Source organism: Ovis canadensis, chromosome 3 (genome assembly GCF_042477335.2).
Source record: "Ovis canadensis isolate MfBH-ARS-UI-01 breed Bighorn chromosome 3, ARS-UI_OviCan_v2, whole genome shotgun sequence".
Classification (NCBI taxonomy): Eukaryota; Metazoa; Chordata; class Mammalia; order Artiodactyla; family Bovidae; genus Ovis; species Ovis canadensis.
Genome location: NC_091247.1, coordinates 202,159,423 through 202,179,953, shown reverse-complemented (window position 1 = coordinate 202,179,953; position 20,531 = coordinate 202,159,423). Strand labels below are relative to the sequence as shown.

Here is a 20,531-nt window from a genome sequence, read left to right as displayed (position 1 = left end):
ACTATTCTTTAAGCCAGGTAGACAGTTATCCAGAAAGCAGCTATTTTCATATACTGCTATGCTGGTCTTGGGCTCATGCCATTTTTTTTTTCTCTTCTATATGGGATATTCTATAAAAAGCTAAACAGAATGTTAAATCTAAGAAAGGAAAGAAGCGTGACTCACTGGCAACTTGCAGTAATAAAAACAGAAATAAGTATCAAATAAGGAGTTCTTCATAAATACAGTGCACTATGTAAATATCAGTACTATTATTCATTCACATAAGCAACGTTTATTGAATGTTAGGTGATAAAGATAAATAAATAAAATGTTTCCATTGAAGGAATTAAGATGGAGAAAGAGATGTAGGCTATAAGAGCAATTCAGTAGAGAAGGTATGGGAATATGGCAGAAGGACTAGCTTGTTGACCCAAAGGAATCAAGGATGGTTTCTCTTTTTGGCCACCCCATCAGGCATGCCGGATCCTACTTCCCTGCCCAGGGATCAAATCTGTGCCTCTTGCAGTGGAGTGCAGAGCCTTAACCACTGGACTACCAGGGAAGTCCCCCAGAGATGGTTTCTTCGTGGAAGTCTTGAGCTAAGAGTGTAAACGTAAGTAGGAGTTTGTTAGGTAAACAGGGAAGAGGACATTGTAGGGAGAGAGAGGGGCATGTATGGAGACCTGAAAGAGCCTGGCTCAATTAGAGAACAGTAAGCCTGGGCTTCCCTGGTGGCTCAGCAGTAAAGAATCTGCCTGCAATGCAGGAGACACAGGAGATGCAGGTTCAGTCCCTCGGTTGGGAAGATTCCCTGGAGGAGGGTATGGCAACCCACTCCAGCATCCTTGCCTGGCGAATCCCATGGACAGAGGAGCCTGGAGGACTGTAGTCCATAGGGTGGAAAGAGTTGGAGATGCTGAAGTGACTGAGGACACACCCAGGCAACTCATGGTGAGCAGTGGGTGGGCAGGGCTCAGATCAAGAAGGGTCTCGAAAACCAGGCAACAGGCTTAGGATCTGTCTTCTCAGATTTTTGAGCCTTGAGAAGATTTTCTGCAAGAAAGAAACATAATATGATTTGCATTTTAAAAAAAACAATCCTTCTTGTAGCAGCAATGAATGCTCATATTAGGACCTGAGAAGTGAGGAAGGGGATAGCTTTGTGATATATTTAATGAATAATTAATACAATTTATTTACTGGTTATGGTAGGATGATTCTGAAGTTTCTGGTGCAGATGTTTGTTTGGATGCTGGTACCATTCACTGACACAGTGGACATGAATTTGAGCAAACTCCAGGGTATAGCGGAGGACAGAGGAGCCTGGTGTGCTGCAGTCCATGTGGTTGCAAAGAGTTGGACGTGACCTAGCGACTCAACAGCAACAATAACAACAACAAATCAATCAATAAGAGAGGAACACATGGGATGGGGCAAATATTTGGAGGAAAATGACTTCTTTGGGAATGTTGAATTTGAGTTCTTGAGGACCACTCAGAAGGGATATTCCAGAAGAAATATGTCTAGAAAGAAATTTGATATATAGTCTAGAACTCAGGAGCGAGGTCTAGGCTGGAAATAAGCTAGGAATTATTATCATATCAGGCAGTGGTTCTAAGACATTAATGCATACAAAAAATCACTGAAGTGATAGTCGGATGTGGATTCCTTGTTCTAATCCTCAGAGGTTCTGGTTGAATGGACCTGGGGGAGGCCCAGGAATCAACACTGAGATAAGCTACCAGGTGACTATGCGGCAGATGGTTTAGAGCAAAGAGCAGGAGGAGAATCACAAGGAAGTGACATTAAGAAGCTCCAAAATGGAACGTTTCAAGGAGTGGAAGTGGTGACATATGGATTACAGAAGGGAGATCAAGAATGCTTGGAGCTGAAAGCATCTACTGGACTTGGCAGCTTTCAGGAGGGGCCTGGTGACGCAGAAGAGCAGGTGCAGTGACGTGGTGAGAACAGACACCGGCTGCAGTAGGGAGAGAGTGATTACAGGTAAGGAAGAGAATGAACGGGTGGAGCTTGGCTAGGAGGAGAATCCTTTATGGACAGAATTTGAAATTGAACATCCAAACCCTAAGGCTCATTGAAATCGACCAGGCTCAAGCCCTAAGTTTGCCACTTAGTGGCTAGATTACATAATATATTTGTGGAGCCCATATTCTTGTTTATAATACATTAATAATACCTATGTACAAGTTAAATATGACACTGCATGTGAAAGAACTTTCTAAATTGTTCTTCCAAAGTTTTCTATAACAAACCATCTGAGCAGCAGAAAGTCCTAAACAGTTTTATACAGCAGGCGTCTTACTTGTGTCTGTTCACAGTGATGAAACATCCCCAGCTTCATCTACTGGAATGCTCACCCCATGAAAGCAGAGAACTTCAGAGCCAAAGAGAATCATGGGTGCCATACTAAATAGAGCAACACCCTTACTTGACAGATGAGAATCCAGAGGTCTGAGAAGGGAATGGAGGTTAAATGACTTGTTCAAAGTCACACACTGATTCATGGCAAAGTCAGGAAATTCAGCCAGACTCATGACTCACTGGATCCAGCCTCTTGCTTGTGCATCATAGAATACTTCTTTTTCCCTGCAGCATGTGGGATCTTCCTCAACCAGAGATCGAACTTGTGCCCCTTGGAGCGGAAGCATGGAGTCTTAACCACTGAAAGTGAAAAGGAAAGTGTTTGTCACTCAGTCATGTCTGACTCTTTGTCACCCTATGGACTGTAGCCCACCATGCTCCTCTGTCCATGGAATTCTCCAGGCAAGAATACTGGAGTGGGTTGCCATTTCCTTTTCCATGGGATCTTCCCCATCCTGGGATTGAACCCAGGTCTCCCACATTGCAGGTAGACTCTTTACTGACCGAGCCACCAGAGAAAAGACCAAAATGCAAATGGTGGAGAATTAAAAGAAGTGTTAAGGATTTCCCTGGTGGAAGTCCTTTTACAGCAAAAAAAAAAAAAAAAAGCAGATGACTGAAGCTTTGATGACTGGGATAAAGGAAGAGGTGTTTAATTTGAACGAATCCAGAGATTCACAGGTAAGTTCCTTGAAGAGATTTTTGATATCCATCCCTGGGAGTCTCCAAGCCTCCAAGCAGATGCCAACTTAGCCTAGAACCCCAGCTGTGGTAGACGGATCAGCCAGTAATAGGGTTACTAGTGCTACTACATATTTCTTTCAATTATCCCCATTTAGAATTGAAGAGCTCTCCAAAACATCAACATGAATAGACTGTAGTCTGGGATAAGCTTTGAGGGTTCACAAGACTCCCTTAGAAAGCAACTGCTGTGGTTTATTTCTATGTGAAGGGTAGAGATGCTTCTTCTAAACTGTACTTCAATATATACATCCCCATCTTTCTTTCTAAGCCAAATAGAAGGCCAAGATTTCTGATTCCTCTCACCCAGCTGGTACCTCATATAGAGTAGGGATTCTATAAATGGCCATTGAATGAATGAGGGAAATAATTTCAAGTATAACTCATTGATCAGTTTATTCTTTAACAGAAAAAGAATCTCTAAAACATTGACTTTGAAATATTATTTGTCTTCTTTTAGATCCTCAATTTCCACCTTTTCTCTCTGGATTTTCAATAAGCTAATTGCATCTGCTATTTGCCCCTCCTCACAACTTTTCTTGATATATAGAGGTTTCCCTGGTTGCTCAGCTGGTAAAGAATCCACCTGCAATGCAGGAGACCTGGGTTCGATCCCTGGTTTGGGAAGATCCCCTGGAGAAGGGACTGGCTACCCACTCCAGTATTCTGGCCTGAAGAATTTCATGGACTTTATAGTCCTTGGGGTCGCAGAGTCAGACACAACTGAGCAATTTTCACTTTCACTTTCCCTGGTGGCTCAGCTCAGCGGTAAAGAATTTGCTTGTCAAGGCATGAGACCCAGGTTTGATACCTGGGAAAACCTATGGACAGAGGAGCTTGTGGGCTACAGTCCATGAGGTCACAAGAGTCGGACATGACTTAGCAACTAAACAAAAACAACAAAACATGTTATAGTTGAGTAATTAAAGTCACTGTTTACAATATTCTTTACTCTGTGAATGAATAAGTAACACAACATATAAGGTAACACAAACATAGTTGGAAACACAACCTAATCAAAGTCACAAAACTTTGTTGGTAAATGGAAATATTGAGGACAGGAGGAGAAGTGGGCGACAGAGGATGAGATAGTTGGATGGCATCACTGACTCAATGGACATGAATTTCAGCAAACTCACGGAGATAGTGAAGGACTGGGAAGCCTGGAGTACTGCAGTCCATGGGTGGCAGAGAGTCAGACATGACTGAGCAACTGAACAATAACAATGTTCGTGAATAAGAGATGGTTCTTGATAGTGAAAAAGAAACTTCTCTCTCTAGAGCCTCTTTGTCTACTTTCCAGAGCTCATGCTTTTATCATTTCCATTAAAAGGGGGAAACATTTATTTGCTGTTTCCTAAGATGTCACTTTGTTCCCTTTTACATATTTTAAGAAACTTTCCTCTGATTTTTCTTGTCACAGTGTGTATTTTTCTGTTATATTTGAACTGGAAGCTCTTTAGGACAAGGATTGTCCTCTATATATAGACAGAGTGATGTTTACTTTTAGTGCTCAGCACTTTTAAACTTCTTTTCCAGAGAAGCTGCAACAGTCATAGGCTGATACGCCTCAAAAAGGTAGATCATGATGTATGAAATGGAATGGTTTCATTAGATGGAAGTATAAAAAAAAAAAAAAGCAGAGGTTAGATAGGAGTTTAGATCTGAGTCAGTTATTGAAGAGGTACAGAGTGATAAAAAAGAGGATGTGTTACTGGAAACTAACTCTGCTGGGAGGCCAAAGCACTGGGAAGAAAATGAAATCCAATAACCATCTGAGAACTGACTCAAGGTTGGGAAGGATTCAGTGATGGAGAAGACATGATTCTTCGCTTCCTACATGTACACATAAATAGAAAGTAAAGCAGACCTGGGTAAGGCAATAAAGCTGCAGAGAAAGGACATTCAAGGAAAATTTAAAGAATATAGCTTTACTCATTAAGGGTGAAAATTATCCAGAGTGCCTCACATTCTAATGTACAAAGCCACTTTCAATTGCTTCCCTGAAGCCACAGGGACTATTACTTTTCCAAATCAGGAGCATTTTGTATATGCCTCATTTTGTATATTGTCACTAACTTTATTTACTGCCTTTCCTAAATTTTGAGACATAGAGAATTGTACATAAGATTTTAGGTTACTATTTAAGCACTGCAAATGTGATTTTGTAAGATACACATTTTTATTAAGTGAATCTCTATCACTTTTTTTTTATCACTTTTTGAAATATGCCTTGCATTCATGAATCTTGTAAATCAAAGATTCACAGGTAAAATGAAATCTCCATACAACCTATGGTCAACTTAATGACTTCTCAGCAGTATGAAGTAAAAAAAGTCAAATGATACTACTGTACTAACAGGTACCAGATTTCTAAAGTTATTATTATGATATTAAAGACCTACTTTAGATTTTTCAGTATATAATGATAGCATGATATAAAGTCAATACCTCTTGATTGTCTTGCTGTGTTACATCCTGTGACCACTGATGGTAATGTGGAACATTTCCTGCTAGTTATTCATTGATTAAAAAAAAAAAAAAACCCTCATTTTTCCAAAGACTGGGCAGGAGATAAGATGTCAAGAAGTAATGAAATGAAAGAGGAGAATGCAAAGGAACCGAAAAGAGAGAAACATTAAAGTGATGTTATTTTTTTTCCCTGTGTATGCAGATGGACAGGAAAATTATAGCAGTAATTGCAGACTCCTTTTCACCAAAGACAGAATGGCCTTGGGGAATTAGAGGATGAGAGATAAAAGTCCAATGAAACTGCATTCTCATCCAGGCTCCATCTTAGTGGCTGGATCTTGCTTTGGCCAAGGTCATTTACCCTTTTCCTGCCTTAGTTTCTGTAACTGTTCAAAAAGATTTGCCTCTTTGAGCATTTGGGAATATGAGTAAGATAATTTTTTAGCGGTCCCCAGAACTGGTCAGAAAAAGGTGCTATGAGAATACCAAGTAGTACTATTATTATTGAGCTGTGTACTCCTGCTGGCATGAGTCATCTTGCTGCAAAGACACAGAAGCAATTCCAAGTGTGGCTGAGCATCAGCCACAATGAGAGGAGGCCAGTGCTCTTAGCTGGCCTTAAGGGAGATCTTAGTTGCAACGAAATCTGCCATTTTCTGGTTAAAAAACAAAACAAAACAACAAAAAACGGTGGGAGGGCAGAGGAAAGGTGGGACTTAAAATTTAAGTATAGCAGTGTGATTATACAAATAGACTTTTTAAATTTAACAGTCACTTAAAATACAGGCTTTGTCACTTAGTACTATGACCTTGAGGGCTACCCATGTGGTATAAAGAATCCACTTGCCAAAAGCAGGAGATGCCAGTTTGATCTCTGGGTCGGGAAGATCCCCTGGAGCAGGAAATGGCAATCCATTCCAGTATTCTTGCCTGGAGACTTCCATGGACAGAGGAGCCTGGAGGGCTGCAGTCCATGGGGACGCTTGGGCAAGTTTCTTCAAACTTTATTTTTCCCATCTGTAAAATGGGGATTATAGTACTATCCACAGGGCTGTTGTAGGGACTTCAAAAATGTACACGGTTTCAAAGGCTCTGTACAGTTAGGTAATATTATAATTTATAGGAGATATGAGAAAGTAGAAATTCAGGTTGGTAAATAACTGAATTTTTTAAAAAGTCAGAGAAAAAGACAAGTTTGTATTTTACAAAACGTTAAAAGATTTAAGGGGTCCAGGAAGAGGCAAACTTGTGTCGAGTCTGAATTCACTCTTATTTGTGGGTCCGTGGCAACTTGTCAAACCGTTGCTATCTGGCACACAAAACACAAACAGGAAAAACCTTCCGTGTGCTGGAATAAAAACGGCCTTCCTTTTTAAAGCGATATATATATATATATACACACACACATATGTATATTTTTTTTTCTTTTTTTGGGAAAAATCTTAGATAGTCAATAGCTCTTATAAAACAAAGCTCAGATGCTGTTTTTCTGTTGTTTTAGAGAGAGAGCAATCAGGGGTGTTCAGATTACGCTCTCTTTGAATCGCGCTTGGGGCTGGGAAGCCTTAGGCAAAGCCCGGGGGGCAGGACGCCTTTTTCTTTTTTTTTTTCGATCGATCCCGGAACCTTCGCTCGGGCGGCGGGGGCGGTGGGGGGGCGCGGGAGGGAGGGGTCTGGCCGCGGGGCGCGGCGCCGTTCGCCCATCCCCCGAGCGCGCGGCGGGGCGGCCGGCCGGCGGCCGCGGAGGATGCGGAGGGGCGGCGGCGCGGGCCCGACCCAGCCCGGGCGGCGGGGCGGGCGCCGCCCGAGGGGGTAGGGCGCGCGCGGGGGCGCGCCGGGCCGGGGAGGCGCGCTCCGGCCGCGCTCTCACTGCTCGTTCGCTGGCTCGCTCCCTCCTCCCTCGGCAGCCGCGGCGGCAGCAGGACAAGGCGGCGGCGGCGGCTGGGGATCAGACATGGCGGCGGATCTGAACCTGGAGTGGATCTGCTCCCTGCCCCGCTCCTGGACTTACGGGATCACCAGGGGCGGCCGCGTCTTCTTCATCAAGTAAAGGACCGGGGCCGGCGCGGGGGGCCCGGAGGGGGGCGGGAAGCTGGCGACCGCGGGACAGCGCGGCGGGTCGGTGCCGCTCCGGCCCCCTCGGCTCCGCACGGCGTCCCCACTCACGCCCCGTCTCGGCTTCTTTTCTCCCCCCCCTGCAGCGAGGAGGCGAAGAGCACCACCTGGCTGCACCCCGTCACCGGCGAGGCCGTGGTCACCGGGCACCGGCGGCAGAGCACAGGTAACGCCGAGCCCGGCCGGGCCGGAGAGGAGTTGGGCTCCGCCGGGAGGAGGCGGCAGAGCCCCGGCCGCCCGCCTCCCTGCCTCGCTACCTGCCCCGGGCCGCGGTCCCGCGGGAGGCGTCGAGGTGGGGCGGAGGCCGGCGGGGGCGGCCGCAGGTAGAGGGAACCGGGGGGGTGGGGCCCGCCGGGGGACTTCCCTCGAGTCTCCGGACGCCCCTCTCCTCCGCCTCGGATCGCCGCCAGTCCGAGGCGCCCTCTGCCCCATTCCAAACTGCTCACCCTCCGCCCCCCACCCCTGTAGGGTGGCCCACTCCCCTCTCCCGGGAAAGCTGGGACCCTGAGTTGTTCCTCCCGCAGCCACTCCTGAGTCCTCCTGTCGCCCCCGGGGCCCCTTGCCATCTTTTAGGAAGTCCTTTCCCTCTCCCATCGTGCAGCCCCGGGATCCTTGCCTCCGGTCCGCCGGGAGAACGTATCCACAACCTCCCGGGCGGCTTCCTCCTCCGAGGTGGGACTTGGGGGTAAGGTGGCTGATGGAGGAGGTGAGGAGTTCGGGGGTGCTGCGATCGTTCCTCGCGCCGGAGCGGCTGGGGAAATCTGGGCTCTTTACCTCGTGCAGCCGGGGCCAGAGGAGGCATTTGGAGCTGCAATTGCCCGCCAGCTCGATTCAAAGTCCCCGGCGGCAGCACCGAGGTCGCACACGCCGCCCGGAGCTGGTGGGCGTGCTGGGGGTGGGGGTAGTGGAGTCCCGCGTGCGGGCCTGGGTCCCCGATTGGAGAGGGTCGCCGGGGAACGAGCTCGGTGCCTTGGTGCCTTGGGTAGCTGGTTTGAAGGCTGCCTGTGAGCTGAGCTGGAGAGGAGCAGATTGGAGCTTCAGTGCTGCTCTGGCTTTCTTTTGTCAGTCTTTGTGTACATTCTTGAAACTTGTTTGCCTTTGAAACGTAGCATGTGTTCTCTTCCTGGCCTGCCTCTGTTACTGGTGATTGGAAAGGCTTGAGAACAGTTTGCGTGGAAGGTGAGGCCGGCTTCAGAAAAGCTCTGTAGAGCTAGTCTTCCGGGATATTTCCTCTCCAACTCCGAGGTTCTCTCTTAAAGTTGCCAGGTTATTGAACAAGCCTGTCTCCTGTATTAAATGCTGGAGTTCAGCACAGTGACTAATATCCCCAAATTTGCAAAAAGGTGGAGGAGGAAAGAGAAAGCTGGTGTAGCAAGCATGATGGGGTTCCATTTTTGAGGCATTTCTGACTAATTCACCGTCATATTTCTTAACTCCTCAGTGTCCTCTTTGACTGAAATGTACATTTTGGTGTTTGGCATACATACAGTCAACTTCAGTGGCCTCTTTGCGTTATGGATAGTAACAGGTTTGTGTCACAGGAGACAATGTGATGTTTAGGTTATGTAGCCTCATCGTCTTGTGGAATTGGTCCATGATTATTTTGGCTATGTGAAATACATATTTTATCGTATATACTCCCCAGGTTTGATAACATTCACATGTTAGAAAAATTTTATTCTGTGATTTCAGGTTAATTTGATTTTTGAGAGAGATGATCTTGATTTTTTTTTTTTTTCTGGTTTGGTTTATTTTGCTTTGATTTTGCACACACATCAGTGGTTTTTTATTTCAGAGCAGTATCATGATTAAATCCAAGCTACTGGTCGTTTGTAAGTAATTTGCAAGCACAGAATGTTAGCATCATTCACCTGCATTCTTGCCAGGTTTATGACTTGAAACTTCACATCTCTGCAAGCCAAGTCTGTAGAAACACACATGTATAAAGCATGTGATGTCAGATTTCATTCCCCTTAATTAAATACTTAGGAAGTTCTCTCTCGTCAGTGACACTTCCCTGATGGATTCACTTATGTAGCTGAAAGGTGTGGTCTTAAATAGACTCAACATCCTTAGGAAGAAGTGGGTGTTACCTTTTATGCACAGTCTCTTTCTTTGATTTTGGGGGGTTTTTTGGCCTGCTGTTCATGGATATTTACTTGGGATTAGAATATACCTCTCTTGGCTTTTTTTCCTCTCCACTCTGATCAAAGTGTATAATTCTGTCAGATAATCTCTAATGTGGTTGATAGTTTTCTGGTGGCATTACATATGAATTGCTATTTCCCAAAAATGATGTTGTATCTACTGTGAATTTTACTGCCAGTCTAATGCTTTTTTGTGAGGGTGGGGTTAGAAACTTAATAAATGAAAATCACTGATCCTGAAAAGAAATAATTAAAATGGTTTGAAACTTACTATGCTGTTCTGTTGAAGTAATACTGATTGTGAAATACATGTTTTTTAGATTTGCCTACTGGCTGGGAAGAAGCATATACTTTTGAAGGTGCAAGATACTATATAAAGTGAGTCTTTTTAATTATGATTTTTTTCCCTTGGTAATTCAGATGTTATGATTAACCTTTGGTTGTATGTCGAGGTACAATCATGATTTCTTAAGGTTTATCGTATTTTTTGATTTTATGCTTTATGGGTCTTGGAATTAGAGGTAAAAGACAGCACTCAGTTTTCTTATGTTATTTGCGTGGGCATTCATTGATTTAGCAGTTAGATCATTTGTGGCCACAGTTATATTTTTGGTGCTTCTGTATATATTCTTGAGTGATTGTAGTAGTTCGTCTTTAGCATGTTACCTTTTTTCTTTTTAAGTGAATTCTGTTCATGTGTATTTTGACCAGAGCTATTAATAAGTAGTGAAAGTGATGTAGAGCTAGGTTACAGTTTGATGGATAGTGACAGGGCTGAAAGTAAAAACAAATAAATATGGAATATTTCACAAACATCTGTGGGAGTATTGTTTGTAATTTGCCTCAGTTTATGTAAATAGAGCTAAGTTTCAGCATTTCATATCTAAATGTTTTACTGGCATTTGTGTTTGAATAAAAGGCTTTCAGTAGCACTTAAGGACAAATGACCAGTCCTAATCTTTAAGTTAATTTTATAGAATATTGAAGTAATTTCTGTTAACTGTTAACTTGACAGTGCTTGGAGACAGATACACCAGTTTGAGGTCAACATTATGTAGGAAGATTTTTTTTATCCCTCAAGGGAACATAAAGGTGGTTTCATCTTCATTTTAAATTAGAAACTGTTAACTTGAGAGCTTGTTTAAAATTTTTTTGTTTCATTTTAAGGAACTGAGGCTTGAAGGAGAATGCTTAACTATGAGATTTTGTTGAGATGTCATTGGCTTATTAATAATAACAGATACCTAGCTTAAGGTACCTCTGCTTCATCCAGCCCAATAAGGCATTTTACTGAGTGCCATTTTAAAGATGATGTCATACCTCACGAAATTAAAATTATCTACATGGCTTAAACATTTTTTTTTAGAATGATTTTTTATAAAATATTTAGGGAAACATACAGATACTAGTTATGCTTGCTTTTTTTGGATGTAGAAGTGGAGAAAGCAGAATGAAGATACAGGAATGGAGTACAGTTTCATGATGTGGTCCTTCCCTGGATATGTTTGATTTGCATCTTTTATTTGGAGATTGTGCTGTGATCATTAAATGGCCTAGAAAACAAAGGCATGAGTAAAGTGCAGAGTCACCAACTGTTTTCTTTAGAGTTCTTTTTCATCCTGAATTAAAGTGAGTTTGTATTGTCATGAAAGGGATTCTTCTTTTTTTTTTTTTTGGACAAAGTATTGATATTTCCAAAGACAGCTTTTTTTGGATGGAGTTCGTTTACTTGTACCCAGTATAATTTTAACTGCTGTACATTAAGCCTCACTGATCTTACAGAATAGGAGTAACACTATAGTTCTCAATATTATTTAAATTTTGGTGAATGTGTACATCCTTGGATGAATGTTTATTTGGCAGTGCAAAATGTTACTTTGTGCAGGCCGAATATGTATGTTTTAGTTTAGAACTAAGCTGTTGCAAAAGACCAAGTTTTGTTTCACTAGCCCTTTTGATTAGAGTTTCATTTATGTTGACTTAAACAAATTAGAATCTTTTTTGTGTCATGCCTAAGTTTCTCAGGCACATAAGGACTGCATTCAGAAAGCTGTAATAATTTGACTTTAATTCTACGTGCATTTTTAAGTTAGCGAGTTTTCATCATGTGGTATTGGGAGACAGCCAATCGTTGTGTCCAAAGGTAGCAATAAAGAATTTACTTTATGAAGGTAATTTGTTCTAAAGTTGAGCACGTTTTAGAAATATGCATTCATTAAACCTCTAAACTTCTTTTAAGTAGAAGTTTAAAACAACCATTGAGAAATACATGATTTGCTGAATGTTAGGTGCTACTGTTTTTCCTTTCTGGGTTGTATCAGAAGGCTAATTTCTTTTAAGATCAGTTAAATCTCTAATGTGGGCTGTCATTTCCTCAAAACCTTTTACCTTCTTGTGTTGTTATGAGCAATTAGGGGTGCTTGATTATTGTAGTGTACTAGGGGCACTGCTTGTATCTGAAACTTCACAGTTTGCAGAGTGCTCTTGCCTATGTTACCATGTCTGAATCTCGTTTTAATTGCGGTTGTCGTCAGAAGAACTCTTTTCCTTGTCACACCACATAATAAAACAACAGAAACATGCCTTTGGAACTTACGAGTCTGCAAAGACAGCAAGATGGGAAACAGCCGGGATGTGAACTATATTTAGAATGTTCAGAGTAGGAGAAAGGATAGGAGTTTGCCTTAGGAAAGTGATGGCTGTTGGTGGATGTATTTTTCACTGTGGGTTCTATGTTAGATGAAGAAAGGAGATTATTGACCAGATTATAATAAAAAGAGGTGATGGAGTGAGCAGGGTGGGTTTTGTTCACATGGGACAGAGAAGATGAAAGGCAGATAAAAGACCCGTTGATCATCTTGTTATCCCTAATCCTGTGTTCCTCGGAGGCTCCCAGAGCAAGAAGGGAGACCAAGAACTGGAGTTGTTTCTACTTTAGTTCCCATGTGAAGTACATTTAACTCTCAAATTCTCTTCAGAACCAATGGTGGTGGTGGTTCAAAATGGCAAATGGCCAAGAATTTATCTTTGGATTGTATCGATGTTTTAGTATCAACACCTGCATTCCTGTGGGCAGTAAGAAGAGCAGAAGGAAGGCAGGACTGTGGCCTTGACCCCCTGACAGTGGAGCTCAGTCTTCACATCTGTGAATTAGGCGGGCTGGAAAAGGCAACTTCTCAGTTTCAGCCAACTTTCAAATTTCTTTGAATTTTATATGGTTCTGGGAATTTACAATATTCTACAGAATAATGCACTCAGAGTGCCAAAGAAGAGATAGTATGGGAAATGTGCAAAGTTACTTAGCTTTCAGATCCTGCTTAACTATTTAATCTCTGTCTTTAAGCTGTGTGTAGATAACCACAGATACAGATAACCACAGATAAATCTAAGTAGAGCCAAAGCTGTGTGTCTTCACTCTTTCTGTTGCCACAGTGGGAGAGTTGTGTGTGTACAGTTGACAGCGCTCACTAATGTCAACAGAGGGGCGGATCAGAGTTAAGAGTTGTATAAATTTGAGCTGGATAATCAGTTTACTTTATACAGTTTTTGAAATTGGTTCTTTCATGAAAGTTTACAGTTAGGAAACAGAATAGAAAGAGAAGGTATTTTACTTTAAATCACTTTGGCCAGAAAAATGTTAAAATTTGAAAATTAATTCTTTATTGTAACAATAAATATTTAGGTTTATTTTTTTAATGAAGAAAGTTTGCCTTAAGCTAGCCAGCCTCTAAATTATTTTATTGTGTGTGTGTGTAAATACATATAAACAGAGTCTGAATTTGATTATTGTTTCCATATTGCTTTTTAACAATTAATTCATGCTTTTTATTTTTGGGGAAGAATGCTGAAAGTTGCCGGTGATTTTTATAATTTACGAAGTATAGCTTTAAATATTCAAATAACTCAGCTCAAAGTGCAGAAGATAGTCATATATTTGAAGGTTATAAAGCTTTCTGCTTACTCCTTGAAAATATTACTTAATGACTCTGTAATGACAGGTCATGGTAGCTTAAAATATATGTGTCATTGACTGTTACTTTGTGCTTCAAAGCTTTAAGATGGTTAATTTAAAGTGCTAAGTAAATCTTAAAACAATGCTCTCTGAATAGTGAGCAACTTTGTTCTAATTATCTAGAGGTCACTGTCTTATGTGACAGGTTTGGGGATCAAAAATGTCTTTGCAGGGTCATAAAGTAGTATGTAAATGTTGTGAGGTTATATTTTCATATTGCTTTTTTCCTTAAGTTTAAAGTTCTGAAATTGAACTTAGATATGCAAATAGAGCAGTGTTTGATTTTTTTTTTTTTTGACTAATGAAGTTTCATTTCAGTATCTGCTATAGTTGGATCTAATGTGTGCTTAGAATTTCAAACTAATCTGCAGTGAGGGGAATTCTAGTATGAAATAGCCATTTAAAGTTGCAAGTGAGATGAAAATCTGTTTCTTCATAGATTATCACAACTGAAACTATGAGTGAAGACAGGGAACATAGCTGCCGTGAGAATGTGAGAATATATTGCAATGTATTTGATATTTAAAATTGTTTGGTATGGTCGTACTATAATATTAGAATTGGGTGTGGCAACATCATGTTTCAGAACAATTCATAGACATTGTACATCTTTTCCATATCCATAACAGTATTTGGAATGAGTAATCCTTCTGTGTATGAAGCACTTTATGCTAATTCGTTAGGTACAGCATAACAATGAACTGTGGTTTCAACCTTCAACTGTGGTAGAGAGAAAAGCATGTGGAGTATTAAAAGGAGATGGTGTGGGGCCCACGGACTCCTAGTGTGAGGCACTTCAACAGAGCATTCGATGAATTTAATACTCACAGTAGCCTTTTTTTACTTTTTCCCCTCCTCCTCCCCCTGCGCCCTTTTTCATGATGAAACTGAAGCTTAAAGAGGTTGAAGTCCTGTTGTAGGTCTTATAGCTTCACTGTTAGTCACTATCATTCAAATTAAGGTCTCTGGGCTAAGACTCTTCTAGACCTAAAAATACAGAGCAGTATAAACAGATCCTATGGTATGTGTCCCTCCATAAATAGATTACTTGGAAATAGAGATCATTTCAAAGAAACAAGTGCAGTGGATAGGTTAGTATGTGTGTGCTCAATCACTCAGTTATGTCCAACTCTTTGTGATTCTATAGACTGTAGCCCACCAGTCTCCTCTGCCCATGGGATTTTCCAGGCAAGAATACTGGAGTGGGTTGCCATTTCCTTCTCCAGGGGATCTTCCTGACTCAGGGATCAAACCTACATCTCCTGTGTGAGCAGGCGGATTCCACTGAGCCACCTGGGAAGCCCCCTAGGTTAGTAGGTAGGTTAGTAGGCACATGAAAGCTTGTTTAACCCCTCAAAACCTATTGACCAGTATTTTTTAAATAGAATCTTGGAATTTGGTCGTTAAGCGACTTCACTTTCACTTTCACTTTACATCTACTCGAGAGTGCTGGTGTTGGGTACTATTCTAGGTATTTGGTGACTCAGCTGAGGCTTTCCTGGAGCATACAGTCTTATTAGGAAAAAGAGACATGGAAACAAAAAATGAGATTTCCCTGGTGGTCCAGTGGTTAAGAACTCTCCTGTCAATGAAAGGACACATGCAGTTTCGATCTCTGGTCTGGGAAGATTTGACATGCCTTGGGGCAACTAAGCCAGTGCGCCTAGAGCCTGTGCTCCCCAGCAGGAGAAGCCGCTGCAATGAGAAGCCCGCACACTGTACTAGAGAGTACCTCCTACTCACCACAACTAGAGAAAGCCTGCACAGCCATGAAGACCCAGTGCAGTCGGGTTGTTTTTTTAAAAAAATGGAGCAAACATGATTTTAAAATGGCATCCTCATAAAGGAAAAGCAGAGTGTTTTGTGACAGATTAGGAAAGTTTCCCATAAATGTTTCAGTGATAAAGTGTATTTAGGGTTTCAAGGGTGAGATAACAGGACTTCCAATAGCATGAATTTTATCATGGGATCTCATGGTCCTTTTTAGTCCCAGGACCATTGCTCAGGACCAGGCCTGCTCAGCGTCTTCTTGTACCGCCTGCCTATAGCTTAATGCCAGCATCTGGTGAGCCCCTGGTAAGTGGTGTCTGTGCTGATACTGCTGGCCTCCAGCCTCCAGAGGAGTTAGTTAGGGTAGGACCAGAGGAGTCCCCACAGTGCAAGTGACTGCATTTAGAGAGCCCCTTCTGGATTTCTCAAGTGATTTCCTTCTTATGTGGGTGGACCTCTTTCTTGGTTTGTATTTCTGATTGTCAAAGCTGGTGTAGTTTAGGAAGGAGGAAGGAAAGGGGAGTAGGGAAAGAATTGGTTGGAAGAGTCAAGGAATTGGAGGCCACAGAAACTGGTGGGGTGTAAACATCCCTGTTTAGGTATCTCTGTCTGTGCTACAAAGACAAGGGGTTTCTCAGTGCTTGTGGGCAAATACTCTCTCCTGGGGCCTTTTCACCTTTCTATAAAGATATGTATAAGTTGGGGTTAAATGGTGAAAAGTGACATGTATAGCTATGTATGAGCAAATTGGAGTTCATATAAAAGTGATGCTGGTTGTCACTCAAATGGCATCCTAAGAAGTCAGAGAAACAAGAAGAAACATAGGGCCAGGTTGAAGGGGAAGGGCTTGAAGGAAGAGGCAGGAGTTCAGTTAGGCCTTTAGGGGATGGCAGGAATTCACATATATACCAAATACCTAGAAGAGTGCCCAGTATTAGCACTCTCGAGTGGATGTAAAGAAAAGTCCAAATTCTGAGATTCTATTAAAAAAATACTGGTCAATAGGTTTTGAATTGTTAAAATAGTGATGAATAGTGATAACTGCCCTGCTGGTAGGTGATTAGAAAAAATGCTAGGATAATGAGAAGTCAGATTAGGAATTCTGTTTGCAGCTATATTTTGTCTGGTCTTTGAATGTAAGGCTGAGATTTTCATTTCTAGGCAAGCCACTGCAGGTGGGTTTTTTTTGTTGTTGTTGTTGCTTTTTGGTATAGCATTAATAGCGTAAGGTGAAGGTATTAAGAGAGATTTTAATGCAGGCAGCATGGCTTAGAGAGGGGCAAAACGTGGAATGGAGGAGTCCCTTTCTGGGTCTGTGGCTGTAATCTGGGAGTGAGTTAGTGTTGGAACCAAGTTGGTAGCAGTGGAATGGAAAGGAAGAAGGCCATTGATCAAAGTTATTAAAGAGGAGTTGACAGGCCTTGGGAGTCTTGGTGAGCTGGGAGGTTGTCAGAGAAAGAGAAGTCAAAATTTACTTAGAGGCCTTTGTGTCTGAGTGGCTACAAGAATGATTGGGGCCCTTGACCAGAATAAGGGGGTTGGTGGTTGAGGGGAGCTCTGGGTAGAAGTGTTAATGATGGTTTGCTTTTTGAGCTGCTTACCTCAAAAAGGACATCACATTTTAGGTGGCTAAAATCTGGCCTTTCCAAAGGACTCCCATTGTTATTTTCTATTCCCCCTCATGAATAAGAAACATATCCTCTACCCCTTAAAATGCTGTCTCAGCTGCTTTATCTCCAAATAATATATGTAGATCCAAGCCAGCACTGTCACATTCTTTCATCCAGTAACTCATTCAACAAATACTTAGCGAGCATTGTGTGCTGAGTGCTTTAGGTTTTATGAATGAAACAGACGTGGACCTTACTCTTACGGAGGTTATAGTTAAATTAGTGGGAGAGACAGTGGTAACATAATCACAGATGTACAGCCTGATAAACGCTATGACGTGTGCATGATCCTTTGAGCAGATGCATTGTGAGGAATTGGTCCAGTATGGAAGAGGCCTTTCTCACGAACGTAAGGAGTAAGCCTTCTCCTTGAAGCTCAGCTGTGAAACCACACAGAGTGATCAGAACAGAGCAGCACAAAGTCACCTGACAGATGAAGAATTAATAGCATCTGGGCTTGAGATTGGGCTGTAACCTGAGTGACAGTGCTGTTGTAGCCAGTGAAAGACTTGGGGTGGGGTTGATGTGATGTGGAATTTTAGGAAAAAGGAGAAACACTGCAACAGAAGTTACCCTCTCCCGTCTACTAGAGAGCAAGGCTAAGCTGACTATGATTATGATTTTAACTATTATTTCAGTCCCAGTGGCACAGTCTTCCAGTTACCTAGTCACTCACCAACACATTTTTTCTTCCAATTCTCTTCAGTACATTTTGAACTCATAATTACACGCCTTAGTGAATAGGATACATCGTTAAACAAAATATACCCGCCAAACTGTACTCTTCTTGGGAGTGGGATGGTGGGGGAGGGACTATCAGAAAAAGAAAAAATAACACTGATAAATAAGTTTTGTGGTATGCAAGCATATATAAGTGCTGTAAGAAAAAAAACAGAGCTAGATGTGGAGGATCAGGAGGAGAGTGAAGAGGGATGGGTGTGGGAGAAAAAGCAGTGCAGTCAGAGAAGGACAGGCGGGGCTGTGGGGGCCGTGTTGGTGGGTGTAATTGGCTGTTAACCTGGGGTGCTGTGCCGCTGTCGCAGGTCTGAGCAGAGGAAAAGCATGGTCTGATTTCGCCGTTTGAAAGGGTCAGTCTGACTGTTGGGTTAGATGAGACTTTGGGGAGACTTAGTGGAGCCCCTCCAGTGTAAGTTCTGCCCCTCATCAGATTCTCTCCTTCTATTTCTTTTTAACACTTAACAGGGATTATGATGAAATACTTAATCCTATAACCACCATATTTCTTTTAAGCTCCCAGTAGTCATCAGTACCACTGATTTAATAATAATAACAGCTTTTTAGGGGGGACAGAGAGATATAACCATTTTAAATAAACCATTTTATCCTTATTTCAGAAACAGTATATTGAAAAACCACGTTTTAAAATCAAGCCAATGCTTGGTTAATACCTGTTTGCCCACATACACTCATGGTAGGTAGCCTTCAGGAAAAGCAGCTTGTTTATAGCTGTATTTTCTGTCCCTCAGCTCAAACCTTTCTCATAATACTTCCTCAATAAATATTTCTTGATGAGTTTTGATGATGACAGCGATCTTAATTCCATGCTATTCAATAGCCTTGTAATGTGGCTGTTTGTGAAATTTAAGTATTCTCATTATGTGACAGTCTGTCTGTCCCAGTATGAATTAGGAAATCAGTTGTTTCTCGAGTGTGGCTTATGTGATTCTCCTTCAAGATACAGATAGGATCTGCTCAGAAGCCCAACTGACTGGCCAGAACCAGGATGAAGCCAAGATAATGCGGGGACCTGTGAGGCTTGTTGGGAGACGGACCTTGGCAATGACCATGCTGTTTCCACTTAGAAATGTTGACGGTTCAGCCTACTGTGATTTGGAGAATAGAGGAAATACTGAAATCTGTCTGCTGTCAGGAGTATGAGTAAAGCAGATAAAGTCCACTTAGAGACGACTGAACTCAGTGGATCCTAGAAAGGCCTGGGAGAAGTAGAAGGTGGGCCTCATGAGGTGCAGGTCACCAACGTGTCAGAGTCACTCGGGAAAGTCTTTGGTTCCTTAGGAATAGCCTCCTGGCTACTTGGGAATTATTCTTTGAAATGGCCAGTAATTTCAGAAACACTAAGAGAATCCCTGTAGACCGGGGGTCCCCTGTTAGGAACCGGGCTGCACAGCAGGAGGTGAGAGGCAAACCAGCAAAGCTTCATCTGTATTTACAAGTGCTCCCCATTGCTTGTATTACCACGTGAGCTCCATTGCCTGTCCATGGTGGCGTTAGATTCTTGCAGGAGCATGGACCCAACCTGAGCTCGACTTACCCCTAAACCATACCCTGTGTCCCAGTCCATGGAAAAACTGTCTTCCGCAAAACCTGTGCCCGGTACCAAAAAGGTTGGGGACCACTTCTCTAGACTGTTAACTCTTTGCAGGCAGAAACTGTGTCATAATCATGTTTCCAGCATCCGACACATAGTAGCCAGTGAGATGTTTGAAATGAAGACCTATTACAGATGGTGGAAAAAGGAAACCTGAACATCCCAGGCCATTTTCCTGCTTCTCATTTGTCATCTAGTTAGGATTCATGCTGTTGCAAATGTCAGTGACCCAAAGCCAACTATTATAAGTGAAAGCCAGCTCTTCTTGCACATTAATTCCAGGAGTGACACGAATGAATCCTTCAAGGCCCTTTCTTACCCACCTTTTTCCTTGAGAAAGCTTTTCTCCACTTAACTGGGAAAATGGCTGCTCACAGCCCCAGATGACATTCTTTTAGTTGTTTAAATCAAAAGATAAGATTTCTTCTCTGTTCCCCAATAAAAAATCTTAGGGACTTTGACTGTCTTATATCGCATGCCCACTGCTAGAGTGAAGACTGGTCCTCTGGTCTTCAGTCATTTTCTGTCCATAGCTGAAGCTGAGATTATAATACTATCAGCCAGCCTTCTGAGGACCCGTACGATAAGAGAGGAAGGCCAGGTTCACGCAGGAAGTTGGAGTGTGAAAGGCTGCATGATCAGAGACTACTGCTCCTCCCTGGTATACAGGGCTCAGTGCTAAAGGCCAGGAAGGCCATGAGCTTGAGCATCTGCAGGCTTTTAAGAAGTGATCGTATTAGTGATTGCAAGGCTGCTTTCTGCCTTTCGTTGAAGAGGGAGTAGCTGAAGATATACACACGGTGGTTCAGGCCTGGACCTGGGAGAACGGAGAGCAAGTGTTAAATTCTGAGGATGAAGCCATAGAAACCAATCCTGTCCTGGCTGCCTTG

General features: G+C 42.5%; 1 protein-coding gene and 1 long non-coding RNA gene across 9 annotated transcripts in view; one reads left to right on the top strand and one right to left on the bottom strand.

The window, feature by feature from the left end:
- Positions 1-254: 254 nt before the first annotated feature.
- On the bottom strand, positions 255-8,742 carry LOC138437750 (uncharacterized). Its single transcript, XR_011256132.1, has 4 exons — positions 8,467-8,742; positions 2,545-2,664; positions 1,183-1,349; positions 255-1,035 (listed from the first exon to the last, which is right to left on the bottom strand). It is a non-coding gene; the product is annotated as an uncharacterized lncRNA (long non-coding RNA).
- Positions 7,287-20,531, top strand: part of PLEKHA5 (pleckstrin homology domain containing A5) — a 262,028-nt gene continuing 248,783 nt past the window's right edge. For 6 of the 8 annotated variants that reach the window (XM_069585600.1, XM_069585598.1, XM_069585597.1 and 3 more), the window contains exons 1-3: positions 7,287-7,623; positions 7,779-7,858; positions 10,160-10,217. In XM_069585600.1, the coding sequence (XP_069441701.1) occupies positions 7,532-7,623; positions 7,779-7,858; positions 10,160-10,217 (230 nt within the window). In that variant the 5' untranslated portion in view covers positions 7,287-7,531. The remainder of the gene's footprint in view (positions 7,624-7,778; positions 7,859-10,159; positions 10,218-20,531) is intronic. The other 2 variants (XR_011256131.1, XM_069585602.1) reach the window with 2 other exon arrangements.